This window comes from Carassius carassius, chromosome 22, assembly GCF_963082965.1.
Source record: "Carassius carassius chromosome 22, fCarCar2.1, whole genome shotgun sequence".
Classification (NCBI taxonomy): Eukaryota; Metazoa; Chordata; class Actinopteri; order Cypriniformes; family Cyprinidae; genus Carassius; species Carassius carassius.
Window position 1 is genome coordinate 10,756,328 of NC_081776.1, and position 27,716 is coordinate 10,784,043.

Genomic DNA, 27,716 nt, shown 5'->3' on the forward strand with positions numbered 1-27,716 from the left:
AAAAAAGTGCAATAGACATTTTTTGGGTTCCTCAAAAAGGGTATTTAAAAAGTTTTTTTTAAATATAATATTACAAAATAGTATTAAAATATTTTAATTCATTTTATTTGATAAAATATGTATGAATTAATTATCACCAAAAGCAATAATTAATAGTACATTTCTATCTATATGCACACAATTTCTATAAATTATTTTATATATTATTCTGATAAAAAAAATGAGATTTTTATTGTTGTTCTTGTTGATACAAATAATTTTTTTATTAAATTCATTTTATTCTTTTTTTAAAATAATTGTTTTATACACACACACACACACACACTGCATTTTTTTGTTTGTCTTTTCCTCTGTTGACCTGAAAAATGACAAACTATGTCTCAAGTATATTGAGGAATTGTTTTCTTCTTCTACCTAATTTTTACTCTGCCATGATTTGTTTTTTTTGTAATCTATTTCAGAGGCCATATGCATTTAAGGCTGTTTCTTATCCATTATTCCCTTCGAGAAGTGACATAAATTGCAAGTAATTTAGAGGCAGAGCCCAACAGGTATTTATATATGTAGAGTTCATTCACTGTTCATTCATAAAAAACGATTAGCTGGTGTATTTGAGACGCTTCATTGCTGAAGGTGCAAACATATCAATACTTTCCCCCCACTTCTTTTCATTAGTTAGCTATTAAAAGTGCGCACGAATGGAAATTTCCCTTCAGTAGTGCTAGAACGCATCCTAGCTAACAGATGTAAATGTAACCAGCCCTGCGAGTGTGTCTTCAAACGTCATAGCAGAAAAGTAGCCTTATTATTTTTAAAGGAAGGGTTAACTAATAGCTCCGAAAGGTTCATGGTCCGGCCCCGTTGTGAATCAATGGGACTTGACCTATAGCCGAAGACTAATTCATTCAACATTCCCCCACCCTGATGATTATAAATATCGAGGACACACTTCACAGTCTTCACTCTTGATCTCGCCTCTGAGACTCAACAGTTGAAGAGAACGTCTGACACTATGAAAGTAAGTCCACGTTCATGCCTTCACTGACTAGACAGAATAAAAAAAGAGAGAAGCTGATGTGACCACCAGGAATTTAGTCATTTTAAATAGTAGAAATCTTGTTTAGATACTTTTGTGCATAATGTAATTAACAATGAAGAGAAAAGAGACTGATATACAGTGTTGTAAAAGGCTGATTGCAATGCTCTTGCACATGGGAAATGATATATTTTAACATGACTTCATCTTTTCAGGATTTAAGGACTCTTGCGGCTTATGCACTTGTGCTGTTACTTCTGGCAACATTTGTGTCCCATTCCTGGTGTGCACCCAAGGTATGATTTAATATTATTTGTTTAAACATTTACTATTTAAAAATTTAATTATTCGGAATTATTAGATATTTTAATAATGTTCTATATCAACGTGCAAATAACTTTCTGAAATCTGTTCTTTTTTCTTTAATATATAATTAAAGGGCAGTTTTCAGCGTCGGAATTGGACGCCTCAAGCCATGTTATATCTGAAGGGCACACGTATGTTCCTGCTGTTTGTCAACCATATTTGTGTCTAAAACTGCTTATATGATTACTTTTGTTCTGTACAATTTTGAATGAAGTAGTTTTTTATTGTTTCTAATAGAGGGACGGCGCTTTGTGACAGAAGACAGAAATGACGGGGACTTGTATGACACAATACGCTTGGGTACGAATTAAAAAGAAAATCTCACAGTTTTTGACTTTTGTACTCTAAACCATTATTTATGCTAGCTGAGACTTTAGTGTTCATATTGCATGCAAGTGGGAATCTATTTGTTTAATACTAAGGAAGTGTAATACTAATTGTAAGCTTGTAAACAGATATTAGTATTAATATGTAAACTCATATGTAAACTCCACAGAGTCACGCAGCCAAAACACAGAAAACCTGAGGATCTCTAAAGCGGCTGCATTTCTCTTAAATGTTCTCCAGCAAGCCAGAGACGAGGATGAGGCTTACTGAAACTTGCTCAAAGAGCGCCAACAACTCCCTCTTTCATCTTCCTGCTTTGTGAGCCATTTGGAATTGAATGTTTTCAAGTTTTCATCCTCTGCAACAGTGATGCCCGTGTTTGAGATCTCTGAAGGTTCATCACTTACTGGTCAACACTATTACAGTCAGATTTGAGTAATGTAGAGTTATGTGTGTCTCCAGATTGTTTGAATCATTCCACTTGGACTGCTCATTTAAAAAACAAAAGACTGATAGTAAGATATTTTTATTTCTTTTATTTCTTTCAGGGGAAATAATGGGTGTTTTTTTCAAGACATATCATCTTGGAAAAGAGACTATTTATGATGATTGGAATTCTGTGTAATATATAATTAACTGTACAGATTTTTTTTTTTTTTGTCCTTTTAATTTTCTCATGTTTAATCAACATGTGAATTGACTGGTCTGTAAAATACATATTTGCGAATGTGTGAACATTTTCTCAATTAATTAAACTGAATTTGCACTGATAACCGCTACTGTGAGTGAGACTTTTTAATAAAACATGGATATAGGATACATATTTGCACATTATGGGGTTGAACTTTGCTAATCATTAATAATTGTTTTTCAACATTAATACACAAATTAATAATATATGCCAAATTTGATGTCTAATGTGGTTTAAAACACCAAAAGAGATGTGTTTTTAGTACCAAATTTATATCCAAAAGTCTACTTGAGTCAAACTTGATGAGAGTGTCTTGAGCTTCAACAAAAGCTACAATCATCTGTACAAATGAGTCCACATGGTTCAGTTATCATTTAGTTTAAATGGGTTATTAAATCCCAGATTTTCAGGATCATCTTAGACTTTTGAATGCCACTATATGTTATCTTCTCATTCATACATTGAAGATACTTCATCAATAATCCGTCCAAAGGCTGCAGGCAGATGAATGTAGCACATTCTCAGAGGGCAGGGGGTGTAAATATTTCTGAAAGAGTCTGAACTACAGCAGCAGGTGGTTGCAGATCTTACTTCCCTTTTTTCATTTCACCCAGAGTGAATGGTGCCTTGATGTTCTGCCTGTCCCTCTCAGCCTCCTCCTCTTCGTCATAGCTGTCGTCATCTTCCTCATCGCTGTGGTGAGGGGTGGAGTGGAGGGAAGCCGATGGGGATGGAGGGACGGAAGAGGGTCGGGGGTAACGGAAGCCTTGTGTCTGTGGAAACATAAAGATTTCGATTTAGTCACACTAACTCAAATAGAGTCAGAATTACATTAGAGACTTCTTTATTCATTTATTTCATAAAATGGCAGGTTTATCTGTCACTTTAATTTTATTTGCGTGTGTGTGGTTTTAGTAAAGTGTATGTGTAGATCAGCTGTGAGTGAGACTGTGGGGATCCCCACAGTTCGAATGGAAATCAAGTCATCTTCCTGTGCATGTAAATGTTATCCTGTCAATTAAACTCGAGAACGAAGCTCAGTTCATCCTCATCGCTCTGGAGTGTTACGTCACACATACATTCAATAACACTCGGATTAGGAAAGAGATGAGGTGGAACAAAGTGGATAGAAAGTACTTGCTCCACATCAGCATGAAAATTATTTTATTTATTGTCTTTGATTTCTATAAATTATGTCATATAAACCTGACTTTCAGGACAAGGTGTATTTGAGTGATTTTCTATTTTTATGGAAAATGTTTTTTAAAGAAGTCTATTATGCTCATCAAGGCTGCATTTATTTGATCAAAAATAAAGAAAAAAAAATAATCTTGCAAAATGTTATTTCAATATAAAATAATGGTTTCTATTTTAATATCATTTAAAATATCATTTATTTCTGTGATGCAAATCTGAATTTTCATCAGCCATTACACAAGTATAAAGTGTCACATCCTTCAGAATTCATTCTAACATGCTGATTTATTATTAGAATTATCAATGTTGGCAACAGTTAAATATTTTTTTGGAAACTGCAATACTTTTTTCAGGATTCTTGAGAATTAAAAATTTAAAAGAACAGTATTCAAAATATGAATCTTTGCTGTTGCCTTGTTTTAAATTCAAAAAGAATAAAAATGTACTCCAAAATGGACTCCAAACCTTTGAACTGTAGGGTATATTGTTAGAAAATATTTTTATTTTAAATAAATGCTCTTCTTTTTAACTTCATCAAAGAATCCTGAAAAAAAGTATCATAGGTTCCAAAAAAATATTTAGCAGCACAGCATGTTTACAGCGCTGTTAATCAATCAGCATATTATTAGAATGATTTCTGAAGGATCATGTGACACACTGAAGACTGGAGTAATGATGCTGAAAATTCAGCTTTGCATCACAGGAATAAATTAAATTTTAATGTATATTTATATATATATATATATATATATATATATATATCTCCATCCATCCATCATCCTCCGCTTATCCGGGGCCGGGTCACGGGGGCAACAGTCTAAGCAGAGACGCCCAGACTTCCCTCTCCCTAGCCACTTCTTCCAGCTCTTCCGGGGGGACCCCGAGGCATTCCCAGGCCAGCCGGGAGACATAGTCCCTCCAGCGTATCCTATGTCTTCCCCGGGGCCTCCTCCCGGTGAGACGTGCCTGGAACATCTCCCTGGGAAGGCGTCCAGGAGGCATCCGAAATAGATGCCCGAGCCACCTCAGCTGGCTCCTCTCGATTTTGAGGAGCAACGGCCCTACTCTGAGCTCCTCCCGAGTGACCGAGCTTCTCACCCTATCTCTAAGGGAGCGCCCAGCCACCCGACGAAGAAAGCTCATTTCGGCCGCCTGTATCCGGGATCTTGTCCTTTCGGTCATGACCCACAGCTCATGACCATAGGTGAGAGTAGGAACGTAGATTGACCGGTAAATCAAGAGCTTTGCCTTACAGCTCAGCTCCTTCTTCACCACGACAGACCGGTACAGCGACCACATTACTGCAGAAGCTGCACCAATCCGTCTGTCAATCTCACGTTCCATCCTTCCCTCACTCGTGAACAAGACCCCAAGATACCTGAACTCCTCCACTTGAGGCAGGAACTCTCCACCAACCTGAAGTGGGCAGTCCACCCTTTTCCGAATGAGAACCATGGCCTCGGACTTGGAGGTGCTGATTCTCATCCCAGCCGCTTCACACTCGGCTGCAAACCGTCCCAGTGCACACTGAAGGTCCTGGTCTGAGGAGGCCAACACGACAACATCATCCGCAAAAAGCAGCGACGAAATCGCATGGTCAAAATCGAAATCGAAACCCAAACCGGACACTCTCCGGCCCTTGGCTGTGCCTAAAAATTCTGTCCATAAAAATTATGAACAGAACCGGTGACAAAGGGCAGCCCTGCCGGAGTCCAATATGCACCGGGAACAGGTCTGACTTACTGCCGGCAATGCGAACTAAGCTCTTGCTCCGGTCGTACAGGGACCGAACAGCCCTAAGCAGGGGGCCGCCGACCCCATACTCCCAGAGCACCCTCCACAGGATGTCGCGAGGAACACGGTCGAATGCCTTCTCCAAATCCACAAAACACATGTGGACTGGTTGGGCAAACTCCCATGAACCCCTCCAGCACCCTGGAAAGGGTATAGAGCTGGTCCAGTGTTCCACGACCGGGACGAAAACCACACTGTTCCTCCTGAAGCCGAGGTTCCACTATCGGCAGAATTCTCCTCTCCAATACCCTGGCATAGACTTTCCCGGGGAGGCTGAGAAGTGTGATCCCCCTATAGTTGGAACACACTCTCCGGTCCCCCTTTTTGAAAAGAGGGACCACCACCCCGGTCTGCCAGTCCAGAGGTACTGCCCCCAACCGCCATGCGATGTTGCAGAGGCGTGTCAGCCAAGACAGCCCCACAACATCCAGAGACTTGAGGTACTCGGGCGGATCTCATCTACCCCCGGTGCCTTGCCACCGAGGAGCTTTTTAACTACCTCGATGACTTCAGCCCGAGTGATGGACGAGTCCCCAGCCACTGCTTCCTCAACGGAACACAAGTCGGTGGGATTGAGGAGATCCTCGAAGTATTCCTTCCACCGCCCGATGATATCCCCAGTTGAGGTCAACAGGTGCCCATCTCCACTGTAAACAGTGTTGGTAGGGCACTGCTTCCCCCTCCTGAGGCGTCGAACAGTTTGCCAGAATCTCTTCGAGGCCAACACCTCCCGACCTCCCGTCTTTCTCCATGGCCTCACCGAACTCCTCCCAGGCCCGATTTTTTGCCTCCACGACTACCCGGGCTGCAGTCCGCTTGGCCTGCCGGTACCTGTCAGCTGCCTCCGGAGTCCCACAAGCCATCCAGGCCCGATAGGACTCCTTCTTCAGCTTGACGGCATCCCTTCCGGTGTCCACCTCCGGGTACGGGGATTGCCACCTCAACAGGCAACGGAGACCTTACGGCCACAGCTCCGAGCAGCCGCAGCGACAATGGAGGTGGAGAACATGGTCCACTCGGACTCAATATCTCCAGACTCCCTCGGGATCCGGTCGAAGCTCTGCCGGAGGTGGAAGTTGAAGATCTCTCTGACAGGGGGCTCGGCCAAACGTTCCCAACAGACCCTCACAGTACGCTTGGGTTTGCCGAGTCTGTCCAGCTTCCTTTCCCCGCCATCGGATCCAACTCACCACCAGGTGGTGATCAGTTGACAGCTCCGCCCCTCTCTTCACCCGAGTGTCCAAGACATATGGCCGAAGGTCTGATGACATGACCACAAAATCGATCATCGACCTCCGGCCTCTGGCCTAGGGTGTCCTGGTGCCACGTGCACTGATGGACACCCTTATGCTTGAACATGGTTTTCGTTATGGACAAATAGTGGTTAGCACAGAAATCCAATAACAGAACACCGCTCGGGTTCAGGTCAGGTGGGCCGTTCCTCCCAATCACGCCCCTCCAGGTGTCACTGTCACTGCCCACGTGAGCGTTGAAGTCCCCTAGTAGAACGACGGAGTCTCCAGTCGGAGCACTTTCCAGCACCCCTCCCAGAGACTCCAAGAGGGCCGGGTAGAGGACCCCCTTTCGTTCACCGGGGTGAACTCCAACATATGGCGGCTGAGCTGGGGGGCTATAAGCAAACCCACTCCAGCCCTCCGCCTCTCACCATGGGCAACTCCAGAGTGGTAGAGAGTCCAGCCTCTCTCAAGAAGTGTGGTTCCAGAGCCCAAGCTGTGCGTGGAGGTGAGCCCGACTATCTCTAGTCGGTACCTCTCGACCTCCCGCACAAGGTCAGGCTCCTTCCCCGCCAACGAGGTGACATTCCACGTCCCTAAAGCCAGATTCCCTGTCCAGAGATCGGGTCGTCGGGGGTCTCGCCTTCGACTGTCGCCCGATCCACTATGCACCGGCCCCTTATGCTCCATCCTGCAGGTGGTGAACCCACAGGAGGGCGGCCCCACGTCACTTCTTCGGGCTGAGCCCGGCCGGGCCCCATGAGGGAAGGCCCGGCCACCAGGCACTCGCATACGAGCCCCAACCCCGGGCCTGGCTCCAGGGTGGGGCCCCGGCTGCGCCATGCCGGGCGACGTCTCGGTCCTTGATGTAAATGTTAACATGAGGGGTTTGTGAACTGTTCTTAGTCTGGCCCGTCACCAAGGACCTGTTTACCTTGGGAGACCCTACCAGGAGCATATAGCCCCAGACAACATAGCTCCCAGGATCATTCGGGTACTCAAACCTCTCCACCACGATAAGGTGACAGTTCAAGGAGAGGCTTATATATATATATAAAACTTTATTTTACATAATAAATTTCACAATATAAGTTTTTTATCAAATAAATGCAGCCCTGATGAGCAAAAGAAACTCCTGTAAAAAATCTTTCTGATCCCAAATTTTTGACTGGTAGTGTATATACACACACACATATATCATTTTACATTTTATTAATGATATATTAACATCCTTGCTCTAGGGTCATACATTGAAAATAAGCACACAGCTTGCATGGAGTGCAGCACTCCATTGAGTTGTCATTGTCAGTGACAGAGGGACATGACAAGCAATGAACATGCATCTGAGAGAGTGTGAGTGTTAGCAGGGCTCACCGGTGCAATGTTAAGATGGTCCATTTTGAATTTACTAGGGAAGGATCTGCTGAGGGACAGATGCCGGGCGTACATGTAGAACTAAGCAGAGAGAAACCCAGGTCAACACCATATTAACCAAATGAACAAAAGTGAAACACACCTGAATGCTCAGAGAAAAGCTGAGATGACACCCACCCGTCCGAGGTATCTCCAGTCTAGCAGGTCAGAGAGTCTCTCTGTGCGGTTGCGTTGGATTATTTGCTGTCTACGTGACTGCTGGCAAAATGAAAACAGGAACTGAGTCAGCTGGTTACACGACCCCTCCGCAGAACGGAACCGCCGGTCCAAAATGTAGATTCCTACAGCACATATGGAGACAGATTCAATGTGTTATATCAAATACACTCCTGAACAAAATCTTAAGACCGGGGGATGCGTTGCAAGTTTTACACATTTCACACTAGTGGATCATAACTGGGTTGTAAGTGCTGCTTCAAAATGCCAAAAGAAGAAACAGGAGCAAGAGACAAAAAATAGAGTATAGGTTATTTATTGAAAACTGCATTAAAACTCAAACAGGCTGTTCATCAGCTGATCCACTGATCCACGGTCTGGAACTGACGTCCGTTTTTGTAAACTTCCCTTGCCATCCATCCCCAAATGTTCTCAATGGGATTTAGATCAGGGGAACACGCAGGATGGTCCAAAAGAGCAACGTTATTCTCCTGTAAGACGTCCTTCGTCAGGCGGGCGTTGTGAATTGCAGCGTTGTCCTGTTGAAAGACCCAGTTATTAGTGCACAGACGGGGGCCCTCAGTCAAGAGGGATGCCCGCTGCAACAGATCCACATAGCCAGTCGCCGTTTGATGCCCCCTGCACAATCTGAAGCTCCATTTTCCCATTGAAGGAAAAAGCACCCCAGATCATGATAGAGCCTCCTCTGCTGTGCCGCGTAGAAAACATCTCAGGTGGGATCTCCTTGTCATGCCAGTAACGTTGGAAGCCATCAGGACTGTCCAGGTAAAATTTTTCTCGTCAGAGAATAAAACTTTCTTCCACCTTTCAATGATCCATGTTTGGTGCTCCCTTGCAAATTCCAAACGGGCAAGCTTGTGTCGTGGGAGGAGACATGGCCTTTGAAGACGTTTTTTGAAGCCCTTCTCTAGCAGTCAGCATCAGTAAGGGCCTTAATTTGGGTCGAGGATCAACCTGTGTCTTCACGGACAACCCGTCGGATCCTGCGGCTCAGTGCAGGTGAAATCTTTTTGGGTCTACCACTTGACTTTTTTGTCCTATAACTCTCAGGATTTTTAAAGAAATGTAAAATGACTGTCTTACTACGTCCAACCTCAGCAGCGATGGGGGGTTGCGAGAGGCCTTGCTTGTGCAGCTCAACAATCCTGCCACGTTCAAAGAGAGAAAGCCTTTTTGCCTTTGCCATAAGGAGATCTTGACAGTTTGACTGCTTGATGAACAATGACATGAAAGCCATATTTTTGTGTAGATTTGACCTTTTTGTGGCTATGGTCTTAAACTTTTGATCAGCTGATGAACAGCCTGTTTGAGTTTAAATGCAGTTTTCAATAAATTACCTATACTCTATTTTTTGTCTCTTGCTCCTGTTTCTTCCTTTGGCATTTTGAAGCAGCACTTACAACCCGGTTATGATCCACTAGTGTGAAATGTGTCAAACTTGCAATGCATCCCCCGGTCTTAAGATTTTGTTCAGGAGTGTATGAAGTGTAATTGAAATAAAGTGATAATGCAAATAAATAAATGATTAAGCAGTGACTTATTCACTCACCATATTCAGAAGGGTCAGATACATGCTCCTCCATGAAACAGCCAAACCCAGACAGATTGGTGGTTACGCTGGGGATGCCCATGACGGTACACTCACCTGAACACATCACATTACAAAAAATGATCACTAAGAGTCGCATAACGCAATATACATGATGCAAAAATTATATTATTTCATTATATAAGATCATAGATCCTATGCATAAAAAAAATCTACATTTTAAATAACATTTATTTATATGTATATATATATATATATATATATATATATATATATACAGTCATGGCCAAAAGTTTTGAGAATTACATAAATATTGGAAATTGGAAAAGTTGCTGCTTAAGTTTTTATAATAGCAATTTGCATATACTCCAGAGCGTTATGAAGAGTGATCAGATGAATTGCATAGTCCTTCTTTGCCATGAAAATTAACTTAATCCCAAAAAAACCTTTCCACTGCATTTCATTGCTGTCATTAAAGGACCTGCTGAGACCATTTCAGTAATCGTCTTGTTAACTCAGGTGAGAATGTTGACGAGCACAAGGCTGGAGATCATTATGTCAGGCTGATTGGGTTAGAATGGCAGACTTGACATGTTAAAAGGAGGGTGATGCTTGAAATCATTGTTCTTCCATTGTTAACCATGGTGACCTGCAAAGAAACACGTGCAGCCATCATTGCGTTGCATAAAAATGGCTTCACAGGCAAGGATATTGTGGCTACTAAGATTGCACCTAAATCAACAATTTATAGGATCGTCAAGAACTTCAAGGAAAGAGGTTCAATTCTTGTAAAGAAGGCTTCAGGGCATCCAAGAAAGTCCAGCAAGCGCCAGGATCGTCTCCTAAAGAGGATTCAGCTGCGGGATCGGAGTGCCACCAGTGCAGAGCTTGCTCAGGAATGGCAGCAGGCAGGTGTGAGCGCATCTGCACGCACAGTGAGGCCAAGACTTTTGGAAGATGCCCTGGTGTCAAGAAGGGCAGCAAAGAAGCCACTTCTCTCCAAAAAAAACATCAGGGACAGATTGATCTTCTGCAGAAAGTATAGTGAATGGACTGCTGAGGACTGGGGCAAAGTCATATTCTCCGATGAAGCCCCTTTCAGATTGTTTGGGGCATCTGGAAAAAGGCTTGTCCGTAGAAGAAAAGGTGAGCGCTACCATCAGTCCTGTGTCATGCCAACAGTAAAGCATCCTGACACCATTCATGTGTGGGGTTGCTTCTCATCCAAGGGAGTGGGCTCACTCACAATTCTGCCCAAAAACACAGCCATGAATAAAGAATGGTACCAAAACACCCTCCAACAGCAACTTCTTCCAACAATCCAACAACAGTTTGGTGAAGAACAATGCATTTTCCAGCACGATGGAGCACCGTGCCATAAGGCAAAAGTGATAACTAAGTGGCTCGGGGACCAGAATGTTGAAATTTTGGGTCCATGGCCTGGAAACTCCCCAGATCTTAATCCCATTGAGAACTTGTGGTCAATCCTCAAGAGGCGGGTGGACAGACAAAAACCCACTAATTCTGACAAACTCCAAGAAGTGATTATGAAAGAATGGGTTGCTATCAGTCAGGATTTGGCCCAGAAGTTGATTGAGAGCATGCCCAGTCGAATTGCAGAGGTCCTGAAAAAGAAGGGCCAACACTGCAAATACTGACTCTTTGCATAAATGTCATGTAATTGTCGATAAAAGCCTTTGAAACATATGAAGTGCTTGTAATTATTTTCCAGTACATCACAGAAACAACTGAAACAAAGATCTAAAAGCAGTTTAGCAGCTAACCTTTTGAAAACTAATATTTATGTAATTCTCAAAACTTTTGGCCACGACTGTACAGTACACAAATGAACAAGATATTATTAAATATTATTAAGCTAAGTAGTCATTTTATTCCTTTTTTTCCCCTAAACCCTTTAAAATTGGACCCACATTAATAAATAATCCATCAAATCAAGTTCAAAATTTTTATTAAAATTGAATATGCTGAGAAGGTAATAAAATGGAAATGTGTGTGTGTGTGTGTGTGTGTTTGTGTGTGCATGCGTTCTGTGTGAAACCTGGAGTGTAGCCCCATGGTTCATAGTAGGATGGAAACACTCCCAGATGGCAGCCGCGCACAAACTCCTCATATTCCATGGGCAGCAAGGGGCTGGTGGAGGACAGGAACTCCGGATGGAACACAATCTGACATAAAAACAATGAATGCATTCATAATTTATCATGAGAAATTATAATTCGATTAAGTAAAGTACATAATTTTTATGCAACAGTGTCATGGTAAAACATTACAAATCTTAAATTCAAATACAACTGGGCAAATGTGAAAAAAAGATTTTAAAAAAAGTAAATAGCTGCTTTTAATTAAAGTATACTGGCATCCGCCATAGTAAACTACACACCTTCACTCTGTCATTGCGTCCATTGAAGAGGCCGATTCTGCGGATGTTGCTCAGGATGGGGTCTGTGGAGTCGTCCAGCATGTTGTGAGTTGTAACTGGAGGAAGAGAGTGTCTCTGTGGAGAACAAACGCATGGATGTAATTACATGCGAGTCTATGACAAAAGGAACTGTACTGAAAATTGGAATAATAAAAACAGCAATCCATAAGCAGTCGTTTAATGAAAAATCATGAGATTAAAAATGTAATCATGTATTTCCATTCCATTTAATTTCAGTAATAATAATAAATCCTAATCTTACTATAGAAATTGGCTGGCTGCTCTGCTTCTGTGTTTCTGCTTGCACAATTTTAACGCTTTCTATACATTACTTTTGCCATTAAATTCCAGAGTCTAGGTCACTCATATGAAAAACGTAAATGGACTTTCCCTTTAGAAATATTAGACACATTTCTTACTCTTATTCCTTCTTATAAACAAACACCAACGCTAACAGATCAATATCTCTCCCCGAAATATTGATACCCAGATAAATCTAACCGGAGTAGCTGTATATTGACTGGCTGCTCATAACACTGCCATTAAAAAGCTGTAGAATAAATCTCAGTAACACATTCAATCGATTGACTGCAGACAGTCAGCAAATGCAGTTAAATACGTCACTAAGCTCTGTAACACAAGTAATCCAGCAGAGCGATGCAGGGGTTTCCACCTCAGATTTACAGAGGCGTAGTATGTCAATATTCACTACAACCTAAGCCTGACCTTTGATTAGAGCCTATTCATAAAAAACCATGCAGGGGAATGAAACCCCCCTGAGAATGCTTATTTATTAGTTCTGAGATGTTCATCTTCAGACCCATATCCTCGTTTGACGTGTAGCCAAGTATGGTGGCCCATACTTGGAATTGGTGCTCTGCATTTATCCCATCTAAGTGCACACACACAGCAGTGAGAAGTGTACAAGCACACACACACACACACACACACACTGTAAACAAACACCTGGAGCATTTTGGGGTCCGTTGCCTTGCCCAAGGGTCTCACGTCAGTCATATTGAGGATGGAAGAGAGGGTGAGTGTGATTTCAACAAGTACAACATGTTCCTGGATCAACGTTCCAATTGACCAATCAGAATTGAGATATAACTTATCAGGAAATATCAGTTTTAGGCTTACAATCTGGGTTAGGTGCTTCTTACACCCTTGTTAATGAGCTATCATTTCCAACTGATTTTAGGAATAAATTATTGGTAGGGTTATGTTTAGGGGTAGGAATTAGGTTAATTCTATATTTTTGGACATTAACGTTGGTTCATCAAAAGATGTTGCTTGCTTGGCAAAATCACGGTGACCGAAAGAGAGCACTGTACATTTACTCACCCTCACCTACAATTCCAACCGATACCAAAACTAAAACCCGCAACCTATAGTTTACAAATCTGACTCCCTAACCATTAGGCCACGACTGCCCCAAAGAGATGATGACAAAAAAAGAAATATTAACTAGATTTTATTTTTATCACATTCAATAAAAACTAGATGTTAACTAGTATGTTAAGTTTATTACAAAAGGGATAACGAAGGGGTTACAAAAAATATATTAATGTAATAATTCAAAAATAAAAATGACATAAATATGAATTTACTTTACTAGTTATAGCACAAAATAAACATGAATGAACATCAGAAGGTATCTTGTTTCAACCACAGAAAGACATAAATACACACGTCTTCACGTGATGCGAATTTGCAGATCAGAGTTAATCAAACTTGAACTTTGGAACGCAGCGAAATGTGAAATTTTTGGCATGAGGGGGCGGTCACAATGCACTTTTCGTTCCATTTACTTCCATTCATACGCATACGAATGCAAGTGGATATAACTGCAGACCGGAGATCTCCAAAATGGGGCGTTAACTCCAAAAGTGGGCAGAACCTCCAAAATGGGGCGGGTCTCCTTTCGCAAAGACTTTCACCATTGGTTGTGGCTTCAGCCAATAGTTTCTGACTTACATTTCAAAATAAAACTTTATAAATTAAACATTGTTTCTAGTTCATCTAAAATAAAATATGCTACATTAAATAACTATTCTCCATTAGAGCAGAGCCCAAAGCCTGTGGCCAGTGGGTATTTTACTCTTATCGTTTTATTCCAAGCAATGGGGCCGTCCCGGGACACGAAATTCGCAGGCTAGGAGGGGGTAGATATGCATATCGCATAATCTTATTAACTGTTTATCTCCTGAACTGCAACTTTTTTACCACACTATTCAGCACCAATCCCGCCATTCAGTCAATTTCACTGGTTAATGTAAGGTGTGGGGTAGGGTTGGGGGTTAGCATTTTTTTTGTTGCATAGTGTAGGAAACTAACTGACACAACCAATAAAAACAGAATCAGAATCAGCTGTGGGGCGGAGTTTGCACTGAAGTGGAGGGGGGGGTTGCATGTGTGTCATGCGCCTGTTTGTCAATGAGAGGAAGCCACGCCCTATTTTGGAGCTCCCACCCCATTTTGGAGTTCATGCCCCTATTTGGAGATCTCCAGGCTGCAGTTATACCCTTCTCTACAAATGTGTCAGACCGGAAACGCAAGCTCATGCGAAAAATTTTGCATTTCGCTGCGTTCCAAAGTTCAAGTTTGGTGAACTTAGACCTGTGAATTCGCATCATGTGAAGATCTGGGACCAGTAGAACATTGATACGTCACTATGTGACCTCTCTATAGAGAGATTCAAAATTTAAGTAAGCACTAATTTTAGCCATAGCGCAGCATCCTATTTTATATAATACACCTTTAAAAGATTATAAAAATAAAATAAAAAAAGAAGCTGCATGGTTCACAGTGTCAATGCAAACAGGAACAGATGGTACATTTGAATGGGGACACATTTTATAATGCCGTTATGATTGGTCAGATCAACTGTCAATTTTTTTATTTTTTTATTACAAATTGCATTTCTTTTAAAAATGCCCTTGAACAGTTTAAATGTAATAACTATTTTTAAATATGTCTATTAATTAGAAAAGTAATTTTTCTATGTAAATTTTTTTTTACATTTTGTCTAACCTGTGTTGCAAAAATGGCCCTCTTCATGATTGTGAAAGCATCTCTGTCCAGGATTTTGCTCATGTCTGGGATCTCACCCCTGTGAACGCAGAAGAGCTTCATTAGAGGAGATTCTATCTGAATATAAACTCAGTTTATATACTCAAGCCTCAACTCATGGGAAATGACCCAATGACATCACACAATGTCATTATGAATATCCTATAATCTGACAACTCCCTGGGGAAGTGCAGCGCACTCAATCAACACCTGGATAACGCTGTGAAATATCAACACAGCCACTCCAGTTTATGACATCAGATTTTCATACTTCCTGTTCATTAACATATACTGACAACATTTACTGTCATATCAATTTTGAGCCCTGTTATGACAGGTCTGAATGAGGAAAATCACCAACCTTAACAAACTCTCATAAAGCCTTTTGCCAAATTTCTCCTTCACGAACTGAGCAGTGTCCCTAAGAAACAGACGAAAGACATTTTTAAGAAGTCTTATACACTAAAGCCATCTAAAAATAAGAGCCATTTCTGGATCGGGGCTTCCTTTCATTGCTTAATATACAATATTAGTATAGCTAAGGAAACGCTGATCCAGTATTAGGGCTCTACTAGTTGTACATATAAAAAAATTAACAAACAAAATGAATTTCATTAATATCCTGGAGACTTGTAATGCTAAGGTTATGCATTCAAGCAGTTACGCACCACAGCTGCTTGCGTACAGCCTGTCCTTTAAGAGACTCCACGTTGAAGTTGTTGGTTTTGGCAGGCATGATGAAAAACACAACCACTGTAACATCACTCTTATGAACCTAAACACACAATTACATATGAAAATCTTTGCTTTGATTGTTGCTAGATTATTATTACATTTTATTAAAAAAACTATAAGTGTTTTCTTAAGTATAGCAGTGACTGTTCATACCCTCAGCAAGTAGTTTAATCTGGACAGAGACTCTAGCAGCAGGTCTGCTCCTTTATTCGAAAACTCATATCGTCCTGCGGTGAAAAAGAACAGGGTCTTTTCCAGATTGAAGTCCAGATGGCTGCCAATGAGAACATTTTTTTTATTATTATTATTATAACAAGTACTATTTTTTGTAAGTGCACAAGTATGTGTTATTGTGCAGACAGAGATAGCTCTAACCCGTAGAAGTGACCCCTAACAAACTCCTGGATCTTGGCTTTGTTCATGGAGTGGAGGTTCTGGAACTCATGCATGGCTGAGAACTTCCTAACATTCAGGCCGTTTGGGGTGACGACATCTGCAAAGGCCATAAATATAAACATGAACTTTTAACGTGATATATCCAGAAGTCAATAATTAGAAGAGGTGCTTTGTAATGCAGATGAAACCTGGTTGTCTATGGACCATGTGATTGGCCTCCACAGCTGTGATCTGTGACACTGTGGTGAAGACATGTGCACAGTGTACCGCAGTTCTCTCCAAACAGTACCGGTGGTAGATCTGTCTCTCTCCTGCCTCTCTGTCTATGTTAAACTGCATGAAATAGAGAATAAAAATGACCAGTTTGAAGGGAAAGACTATGGACTAATGTTATTCAGAGTTCATTTTTTCAACCTTCACTTTCCCTTATCAGCAACTGAAGGAAGTCTCTGTGGAACCAGAAGGCAATCGCATCAGCTGGTAAATCATAAGTTGGTGTCAATTACTCTTCAATCAACCCCTGCAACCTTCAGGCATGATGACCTTTATGCTCCTTACTCCAGGCCCAATTATCACTGCATGCACTCACACCTGCTCAGTTCCACCTATAGGTGTTCACTACACAAGCCAACTTGACTGATTTCTGTGGGTCACACTTTAAATAGTAAAAAATGTGGGATGTTGTCTTATGTCTTTTAAATTGTAATATTTTGTAACATTGACCCCCACCCCCCAATTTATAAAATTTTTATTTTATTTTAGACCATATATATATATATATATATATATATATATATATAATTTTTTTAATTTATGTGTATTTTTAAAGATAATGATAGGAGGTGCAGGATGGCTTATGTTATACTATAATTAATCAAATAATGAATTCACATTATATATTAAATACATAATAGAAATATTATGCATCTATTAATATTGTTATTAATAATAATATATATAATATATATTTTTTTTCAATATTTTTACATTTTAAAATGCTAAACAAAATCTAATAAAATCATGAAATGAACCGAGAAATCATATTTACCCCTATATCTATTCTTTCTTTTTTTTTTGAAGTGCAAACAGTTCTTGAAACTTCTGAAATGAGGTTAAATTAATCCACCTATATCAACACCTATATATCCTCAGGGATGGGCCATGCATTTGTGGGGCCCCAGGCAAAATCATTAAATCAGGGGCCATTTTCATGATCTTATCAATACTGACATTTAATTCACACTACATAACGGACGCAAGCATGAATAAAATCACTAAAAATAAGCAGACTGTGGGTTGATGACAAACATCCTGTATGTCCTGTATTCAGGTTTTGTATATTCTAGGCATATAAAAGTAGTAGACACAATATGTAAGGGGCCTTTTAATATTGTTGGACAGTGAGGGTACAGTGTACAGCATCAAAACAATCTTCACCTTTTCCAGGTTGTTGTAGAAGTCTGCATTGCCAGCACACAGGTACCGCCCCAGTAGGGTGGCATGTGTGGTAAAAATGGTTGCCAAGGGAATCTTTTGGGAGCGGCTTAGTAGAAGTCCTGTCCCAGCCTGCCACTCATGGAAATGAGCAATTATGCTCTGCTTGTCCTGTAGTTGGTCTGTTAACTGCAGAGGAAGAAATGCGGGTTTAACATCACCGGCACATTACTCCATCAAACCTTCAAAGTTTCATCCCACAAAGTTACCATACACTAAATTATTCATATTACAGCTATGATGGACTAGAAAAGTTCAAGCGAAACTACAAAAATAATCCATGCAGTGTGTTCTAGGCAAGCAAAATCAGATGGTTTCTTAGTGTGAAGTTTACTAAAGGGATTTCTTCACCTCCTTGAAGAACCAGGCCACAAGAGAACCAAAGATGAGTGAGTCGTTGGCCTCTCTGTCATGATAGGGCAGCCCGATGTTGCACACTTTCCACAGATCCCCCTTCCAGCGGTCCAGGTTCCAGGCCGATGCCCCAATATCAAAGAGGATGACGTATGGACTACCCTCAATCAACCAGCGGCCAAAGTGCACCTGTATTTAGAGAGAAAGTAAAGGCCAAAAATGCTACTAATAAATAAAAAAATGTGGGTGGTGTGAAGATGTTGACCCTTTTATTTCTATTCTTGTTGAAATCTGTAAAATCAAAAGCATCAGAAAAAGAATTTGAGAATTATTTATTTTAATCTCTTCCCTCTTTAAAGTGACACTCTAGCATCATCTGCTGGTCAGAAATGGTCAAAATGACACCAAGGCAAAAAAAATAAAAAAGGGTGTAAGTTTTTGCCAGCTTCGAAGCATTTTTTTTAATTGGTCAAATGACTAACTAACTCAATGAACCTGATCATACCAGGTCTACATATAATATGTGGACCTTGTGATAGGAAATCACCAATAACCACCTGGGAACCGTTGTTAATCAAGGAATCCATGGCAGCTTTGATGGCTGGGTTTGGGGGTTCACATTTCTCCACCTGGGTCTTGAAGTTGTGTTCGTAGTAAGGTCCCATCATGATGTAGTTCTCTCCCCATTCGTCCGCTGTGATCTTTGCTTTAGTCTGAATAACAGTGTATATACCCCCAACTGGAGACAGACACACAGTTGTAAATATAAATTTTGTAAATGAGAAACAGAGAAGATAAACAAAATAAGAACGTTGCTGAAAGTGAAACTTAAAAGTATTAATTTGGACATTGTGTAGTTTCAAAAGCAATTTTGTATCATCAAGATTACATTTAATATGATAAATAACATACCCACAAACACACATCAGTTGTTATCTTATAAAACATTCCAAAAGATTTAAGCCTCAAAAATCTGGCTATTGATCTGAAGCTTAATATTTAACCTGCTATACAGCCCCACTGATACAAGACTGTATGAATTCTGCACACATGAAAACATTTGCCTAAATGACAACTCTGTCTTGTTCAACTATTTTCAAGCCTTCTGATAATAGGATGAACAGTCTTGAGGTAAAATGCACTTCCAGGGGTCAAACTCACAACTACCTTCTAGCTAAAGTTAGAAAATAAATGTAAAAAAAACATGCAAGCTTGGTAATGAGAAATTATAGAATAAAAAAAAAAAAAAGTGATTTTACAGTTCAAGACACTTTTGGCCTAATGTACTTTTAGAAAAGGCATCATAGGCAACATATAGGAAGTATCAAAGCAAATAATAATTATGGAATTCAACGACCTACACATTTGTCTGGCAAAGGTTAAACTCATAGCTAGCATTTTATGTATCATAAATAAAATCAAATATTATTTTCATATATGTTTTCATAAATTATTTGCATATATGTTATGTTAACATATTACATAAATTAAAACTTTGTAACACACTTAAAACATAAAGTGTCGGAAGTTCTTACCCTTATTTGTGACTTCCCACGAGACCTCAAAAAGCAAGAGATCTTGCACAGGTAGACTTTCCTCTTCCCATAGCGGAAGCCCACTTAATGACGATATTGACAAAGACCTGGACAGTCGCATCTCACAGAGTCTTACAAATAGTTTTTATCTGTCAACTGAAGTTGCAAATGTGCAATGAGCCAAATTACTATTATTACTAGTAAAGAACCTAAAACCATCAGCCAACAGCCACCAATACAACAAATGTTGTTTCTCTTATAGGTAATGGAGCGCCTGGAGGTCCTAGACACACTGTGAACTGTTGCTCAATCTCTTCCTCTAACCTTTAGTGGTCTAAAAAAAAATTGTGATTGCATATCTGATGTCCACACATATCAAGGTCAAAGGTTTAGCCAGGACAGCAGGAGCACGCACACCACATAGTGCTATTTTTATATATTTATTACTTTTCTATAACGTATTGCATACCCCAAGGGGTTTATCATGAATTGGGGTTTTTTTCACATCAGTATTACTAGTCAAAAATAAATTAAATACATAAAATATAAAAAATGATGACAGTTAAGATTAAGATAAGTTATGACAAGTTATGACACACGTCTATGTGTGTTTGACATTTAACTGCTGAACTACAACATTTGTCATTTATTTTTATGGAGAAAGTCCATTAAAGTTTATATACAAAATTCTGAATTAAGCTCTATAGGTATAAAACTATCTATCTACTGTATCTATATATCTATAGATCGATCGATATAGATAGATAGATTAGAAATATTAGATGAGTAGATGCTAACAGCAGGTGGGGGTCCACTAGCCAATGGCGGCGCCCAGGGGTGCTTCAAAAAAATATGAAACCCTGCCCCCCTGCGTGAACTCAGCTGGCAGAAATGGTCACGTGAGACATCCCCCCCAAGTCTGTTTAATACTGATGTCAGCATTTGGAAATCACCCAGGACTTTTATATGTCCAACCCTGTTCAACACTACTAGTACTGCCCTATGGGAGGGCCTTTATACACCTGACCCACTTCATGACATCCAGTATTTGGGAATAACTCAGCATATTGATCAGTATATTGCTTTCTTTCATAGTTATGCATAATATTATAAGGAAGATAATACCATATTTAGTAAATAACATACAATAACACATTTGTATTGAGTAATAGCAAAGAATAACACAATAATAGATAGATAGATAGATAGATAGATGATAGATGGATAGATGGATAGATAGATAGATAGATAGATAGATAGATAGATAGATAGATAGATAGATAGAGACAGATAGACAGATTCTAAAAATGGCTGGGTTAAAAATAACCCAGTTGGCAACCCAGCACTGTAGAGTCTTGAAGACCTCCCCTGTGATTCACGGCTTCTGGTTTGCCCAGACAGTGATGGTTTTTGTAACTGTTACATCATCAATACACTTGTTATATAGGCAGTGACAGTCTCTGAGTACTCCTGGAGGTCACAGCTGTTATTGTATGTGGCAGCCTGCTTAAACATATTCCAGTCAGTTGTGTCAAAGCAGTCTTGAAGAACCTCTGCTGATCCTTCTGGCCACACTTGAATCTGTTTTTGAACTGGTTTGGCGACTTTAATGAGCGGTCTGTATGCAGGCATTAGCATTACAGTAATGTGGTCTGCGGCACCAAGGTGGGGGAGGGGGAGGGCTTTTTTTAAGCTCCTCTCTGTGTGGTGTAAACAAAGTCTAAAATGTTATTACCTCCTGTTGGAAAGTGTATATGTAGGTGTATTTTTGGAAACACTCTTTAAGTCAGCATGTTTGAAATCCCCAGCTATGATGAGAAAAGCATCAGGGTGTGCTGTCTGCTGCTCACTGATGTGCTGGTACATTTAGTGCATCGTTCAGGTTGCAGTTGATGTTCAGGGGAATGTAAACCGAAACAAGCAGTATGGCAGTATATTACCTCGACAGATAGAATGGCCGGCACTTGATAATCATAACCAAGCAGGGGTGAGCAGTGTTTGCAGATCACAACAGCATCGCGGCATCAGATGCTAGTTGAGAAATTGAAGTTACATATTTATCTATTGCCACAGCTGATAGATGTATTATGTTTTTAAACAGTGCAGTAACTTGCCCCTTATTGGCATTATTCACCTAATTTATTATATATATACAGTCGTGGCCAAAAGTTTTGAGAATTACATAAATATTAGTTTTCAAAAAGTTTGCTGCTAAACTGCTTTTAGATGTTTGTTTCAGTTGTTTCTGTGATGTACTGAAATATAATTACAAGCACTTCATACATTTCAAAGGCTTTTATAGACAATTACATGACATTTATGCAAAGAGTCAGTATTTGCAGTGTTGGCCCTTCTTTTTCAGGACCTCTGCAATTCGACTGGGCATGCTCTCAATCAACTTCTGGGCCAAATCCTGACTGATAGCAACCCATTCTTTCATAATTACTTCTTGGAGTTTGTCAGAATTAGTGGGTTTTTGTCTGTCCACCCGCCTCTTGAGGATTGACCACAAGTTCTCAATGGGATTAAGATCTGGGGAGTTTCCAGGCCATGGACCCAAAATTTCAACATTCTGGTCCCCGAGCCACTTAGTTATCACTTTTGCCTTATGGCACAAAGTGCTCCATCGTGCTGGAAAATGCATTGTTCTTCACCAAACTGTTGTTGGATTGTTGGAAGAAGTTGCTGTTGGAGGGTGTTTTGGTACCATTCTTTATTCATGGCTGTGTTTTTGGGCAGAATTGTGAGCAAGCCCACTCCCTTGGATGAGAAGCAACCCCACACATGAATGGTGTCAGGATGCTTTACTGTTGGCATGACACAGGACTGATGGTAGCGCTCACCTTTTCTTCTCCGGACAAGCCTTTTTCCAGATGCCCCAAACAATCGGAAAGGGGCTTCATCGGAGAATATGACTTTGCCCCAGTCCTCAGCAGTCCATTCACTATACTTTCTGCAGAAGATCAATTTCTCCCTGATGTTTTTTTTGGAGAGAAGTGGCTTCTTTGCCGCCCCTTCTTGACACCAGGCCATCTTTCAAAAGTCTTGGCCTCACTGTGCTTGCAGATGTGCTCACACCTGCCTGCTGCCATTCCTGAGCAAGCTCTGCACTGGTGGCACTCTGATCCCGCAGCTGAATCCTCTTAAGGAGACGATCCTGGCGCTTGCTGGACTTTCTTGGACGCCCTAAAGCCTTCTTTACAAGAATTGAACCTCTTTCCTTGAAGTTCTTGATGATCCTATAAATTGTTGATTTAGGTGCAATCTTAGTAGCCACAATATCCTTGCCTGTGAAGCCATTTTTATGCAACGCAATGATGGCTGCACGCGTTTCTTTGCAGGTCACCATGGTTAACAATGCAAGAACAATGATTTCAAGCATCACCCTCCTTTTAAAATGTAACTAAACCCCTGCTCAGAGCCTGACTCCGCCCACTGACAATATTTGAAAAATGCTGAAAAGTGGGCAGATCACCGCGGAGATAGAGGGGACGAACCTAGGGCTGAGCGAGTGCGGCGTGATCCTGAGACTCGCAGTGACGGATTGATTGACAGCTGCTGTCAGAGACGCTAAAATGGAGAGTGACTGTAATGACGCAAGTAGCTTTGCAACAGAGCGATCATTTGAAGTAGAGGACTTTTCTCACCTACCTTCACCTGAAGTGGAGGGTGTCGAGGTGTCTGTTCATATCAATTCGAGCTGCTGGCTCAAACTGCGGTCTTACCTTTTCAGCGCGAGCTGTGTGGAGAAGCCCATTTCCACCTCCATTGCATTGGAGAAGCAATCCCGTGTAAAACGCAGTTTGCACACTCGAGCTCTAGGCGGGAACTTGCAGTCTTCCAGGCCAAGTGCATGCAACCACTGGCGCTTAATTTTAAAGTCTGCTGGTAAACTATGCAGTCCAGCAGTGCTGTCACAACCAGCAACACACCACCGTACCATCCTGACCACTGTACTAAATACAGATAAATCTACGCTAACTTGAAGATCTAAATAACTATATAATTGCTATGCTAAATAGATGCTATAATAGTCTATTCTGGTCGTTACCAATACTCGCAATTCCAGCTCCTGACTCACTACAGTGATTTTGATGGTTTTATACTGCCAAGGGCGTGGTAGCTCGTACCAAGGGGCGTGGTGAGCTGGAAACTGCTTACGTCACCTGCCACCGCTTACGTCACTTGCCACCGCAACATCCAATAGGAAAAATCAACTGCAGTAGCCACCGTTCAACCTGAAGAGGGCAGCACTCAGACGTTTTTACACCATATATTGTAGAATTAAAACACTTAATACTCAAATGTCAAAAAAGTTACTCGAATCAATGAACAGCACTAATAAAGCCCCATTCTTACAGATCATTAACTAAAAAAAAGTTGGTTTAGGGTTTAGTTACTCTTTAACATGTCAAGTCTGCCATTCTAACCCAATCAGCCTGACATAATGATCTCCAGCCTTGTGCTCGTCAACATTCTCACCTGAGTTAACAAGACGATTACTGAAATGATCTCAGCAGGTCCTTTAATGACAGCTATGAAATGCAGTGGAAAGGTTTTTTTGGGATTAAGTTAATTTTCATGGCAAAGAAGGACTATGCAATTCATCTGATCACTCTTTATAACATTCCGGAGTATATGCAAATTGCTATTATAAAAACTTTAGCAGCAACTTTTCCAATTTCCAATATTCATGTAATTCTCAAAACTTTTGGCCACGACTGTATATTAGTGTTGTCAAAAGACCCGGTACTAGTAATTTCTGCATCTGCCTTCCCAGTGAGGACATAAATATATCAACAAAATCATCAGTTCTGTTTTGGGTCACTTCACAAGCATTTTACCGTTTCATTTGAGTAAAAGCAGTGTCAATTTAAAGGTATTCACGGCAACCCGTCAAAACAACCCTCTACATTTCGAGTAAATCACTCGCATATGTGACAAAATTTTACTCTGAGCGACTAAATGATGTCTATTGTAAGCCATTGGCTAATAAATTCTTATATTTTACTCGCCAGTGTGTGTGTGTTCAAGGCTATTATAAGATTAGCACATTTTCACTCGCTGAACACTGAATTCTGACTCTTCATCAGGTTACCTGTATTATTTCAGTTCATCTCACTCTCACAGAGAGAGAGAGAGAGAGAGAGAGAGAGAGAGAGAGAGAGAGAGAGAGAGACTTACCACGCTGAATCGACGCGCTACATGTTAACCATATTCTTTGTTGTCTTCTCCTGTCAAAATAATGGAGTTTATTTAGAATTATTCAGCTTTTTAGAACAAGCTGAAGATAAGCCGGTTTCTTCGGTAGTGCGCGGGGCTGATGCACAAATAGCAATTTCATTGGCTGGCGCCGATCTATTAGCCTCTCTGTTTTGATTTCAGCAAATCAGTTCGACCGAACGCAGACAACGTGATTAATATTCATGAACCCAGCAGCTCATCAATCCATAGTGCATTGTATATTGTTAGTATGGTAGTATAATTAGTTGTAGTATTATCCTTTAATAATAATTAATGTGATCTATTACTATGTTTTTTTTACAGAAACCCTCAATGACCAAAAATATCTTAAGCATCACCACCAGTCTTAAGTTCAGTTAAAATGACAAATATGCATTCATTAAAAGTTCATTTTTACATAAAGGCATTGTGCTAGAAATATTACTATTATTTAGTCAAATGTATGTGATACTGCTACTACTGTTGAAAAAATTAATAAAACTTTATTTTTTAAAGAAATAAATCATACAATATTCTTCCATGTTTTCAATTTAATAGCAAATCCCCTTTATTTACCAAAAAATAAAATGTGTTTAAATTTCATAAATTAAAAGACAAATTAAACTTTGGTGAAACTTGTTTACTGTTTTTCATAATTATATTACTTGTAGAAAAACTTTATACAATTGTAAATAAGTATAAAAAAATGGCATTGGTTTTATTTTTAGTGATAAAAAGTTTTTTTTAATTAGCATATTTTTGTGTTTTGCTTTGGTTCCGAAATTGGTACCGAGAACCGTGGATTTTCACTGGTATCGGTACTGAATACTGAAATTTTGGTACCGTGACAACACTAATATATATGTTATTGAGTTCCCAAAAGTTTCACTAATTTTGTTGTTGTCATCTGGATGTGTTTACTAGGCAGTTCAAAACCTTTTCATGGCCTCGGTTGCATAACAGAGATTACCCTTCATGCAGTTCCAACTACTCCATTGGGCAACTAACATCACAAAACTTTAACTGTAATATTTAACTTTGCATCGTGCTGACTGGGATACATCTCTACTGTAACCTGCCAAAACTCAAATGGAATCCCAATTACCTTAGCATCTGAATTTCCAATGCCTGACATGGAAACCTTTCAATCCGTGTCAAGGGTGGGACAATAATATGGGGCTTGTTTGTATTGGGAGGTGACGTCAAATGCTTTTGCATTTACACTATGTCACAATTTATGCGTCCACATGTGGAAAAATGCGATTAAATATACAATTGCAATTCCTTGTAAAAAATTGTCCAGAATATCCTTACCTGTCCGTTGATTATGATCAATGCCTGAGAGATCTGCTGGCATTTTTACATCACCATGACAAACGGATGGGGGTTTTGTGGACTCTCCTCGGTTAAGAAAATCCATGTTTGTTATTTTATCTAACCTGCAAAATAAAGTAAAAAAAACATTGTTTTAATAACAGTGATTCAATTCAATGAACTGTGTGAAGTTCATCATGAAATTGAGTTCATCATGATTATTAGTTAAATTCACAGGTCTACAGAAGCTCAAAATATATTAAATGGCTATATCGATACATACATTCAGAGTCACTGGCACACAGATATGGGAGATCACGCTGCATATGTACACACAGACATTTCTATGACAGGCCACACATGTACTGGGTTACTCCACAGCTTTAAAATAGTACATAGGTTATATAAACACTTAGGTGTACCAAAAATGCGATTTGGAAAAATGGGCATATGATGTATTCGCTCATTATAAATTCTGAACATTACGAACACAAAGTTACAAAGTGCATCTTTAACTTTAGCACAAAACAAAATTATATGTGCGTTTAGTTACTTTATAAACCACACAAGTATCAAATCACCTCACTACGGCGGCCTATGGCACTCACTGTGCGTGCACGCACCAATACCACTTTCGAGGCCCTGAGATGTCGATTCTTTTCCATGGATGGATGGATGGATAGATTTTTATGTTACGCTAAGTTATGTTTGTAGCATTACAAAAAATAAATAAAACTTGAAGGCTGAGGGTAAAAAGCTTTTTATCTGTGCACCATCACAAATGTGCTGTACCAAAAAACCATCCTACATTTGCATTATTCATACTCACACCATGTAAGATAATGTTGTATGCCAGGAATATTTTCTTCTTGTTATGATATCCAGGCATGACCGTATGCTGAATGCTGAAGACAAGATTACAATGAAAGCTTACGATGTTCTTCCACAAGTTACAGAAAATGACAATGATTGTGCACCATTATGGTGGCTTCATTCATGATTCCCTATAACAAGCCCTTATTTTACTTTCATATCATGTTTTCCCTGGCAACAAATGAGAGTCAACTCAAATTCAAATGTGTATAAAAACACACATAATGTGCTTTGGTGGGATCTGCAGAAATATCTGAATAATCACAGTGGATTTCAGTGTACAATTTATCACGAAATAAAACATGTGAACAAAACGCTCTGGGTGAGGCTACAGGGAGGTCCTATTTGCCAGAGACACTCATACATGTAAAATAAGGTCAGAGGATGTCAGCAGCAAAGCTTTATATTAAAGCAGGACAGCAGAGCATGGGTTTGTTCACTGAAGAAAGAAAGGCTCAGCTGTGCTCCATAAGC

The 27,716-nt window shown here is 40.1% G+C and overlaps 2 protein-coding genes across 3 annotated transcripts; one reads left to right on the top strand and one right to left on the bottom strand.

The window, feature by feature from the left end:
• Positions 1 to 336: 336 nt before the first annotated feature.
• On the top strand, positions 337 to 2,502 carry LOC132098935 (spexin prohormone 1-like). Of its 2 annotated transcripts, XM_059505245.1 has the most exons (5): positions 337 to 1,018; positions 1,252 to 1,332; positions 1,476 to 1,533; positions 1,640 to 1,702; positions 1,899 to 2,502. In XM_059505245.1, the coding sequence occupies exons 1-5, from the start codon at positions 1,013 to 1,015 to the stop codon at positions 1,997 to 1,999; spliced, it is 309 nt and encodes a 102-aa protein (XP_059361228.1). In that variant the 5' UTR covers positions 337 to 1,012; the 3' UTR covers positions 2,000 to 2,502. The 2 variants fall into 2 exon arrangements, with proteins under 2 accessions (XP_059361228.1, XP_059361227.1); XM_059505244.1 differs by having other exon boundaries at positions 337 to 1,332.
• Positions 2,251 to 20,144, bottom strand: LOC132098933 (glycogen [starch] synthase, liver-like). The gene is made up of 16 exons (XM_059505239.1): positions 19,833 to 20,144; positions 18,855 to 19,036; positions 18,295 to 18,486; positions 17,887 to 18,072; positions 16,638 to 16,782; positions 16,429 to 16,546; positions 16,207 to 16,327; positions 15,987 to 16,093; positions 15,680 to 15,739; positions 15,280 to 15,358; positions 12,208 to 12,321; positions 11,866 to 11,992; positions 9,807 to 9,902; positions 8,198 to 8,361; positions 8,021 to 8,101; positions 2,251 to 3,193 (listed from the first exon to the last, which is right to left on the bottom strand). The coding sequence occupies exons 1-16, from the start codon at positions 19,951 to 19,953 to the stop codon at positions 3,008 to 3,010; spliced, it is 2,079 nt and encodes a 692-aa protein (XP_059361222.1). The 5' UTR covers positions 19,954 to 20,144; the 3' UTR covers positions 2,251 to 3,007.
• Between the last annotated feature and the right edge of the window lie 7,572 nt (positions 20,145 to 27,716).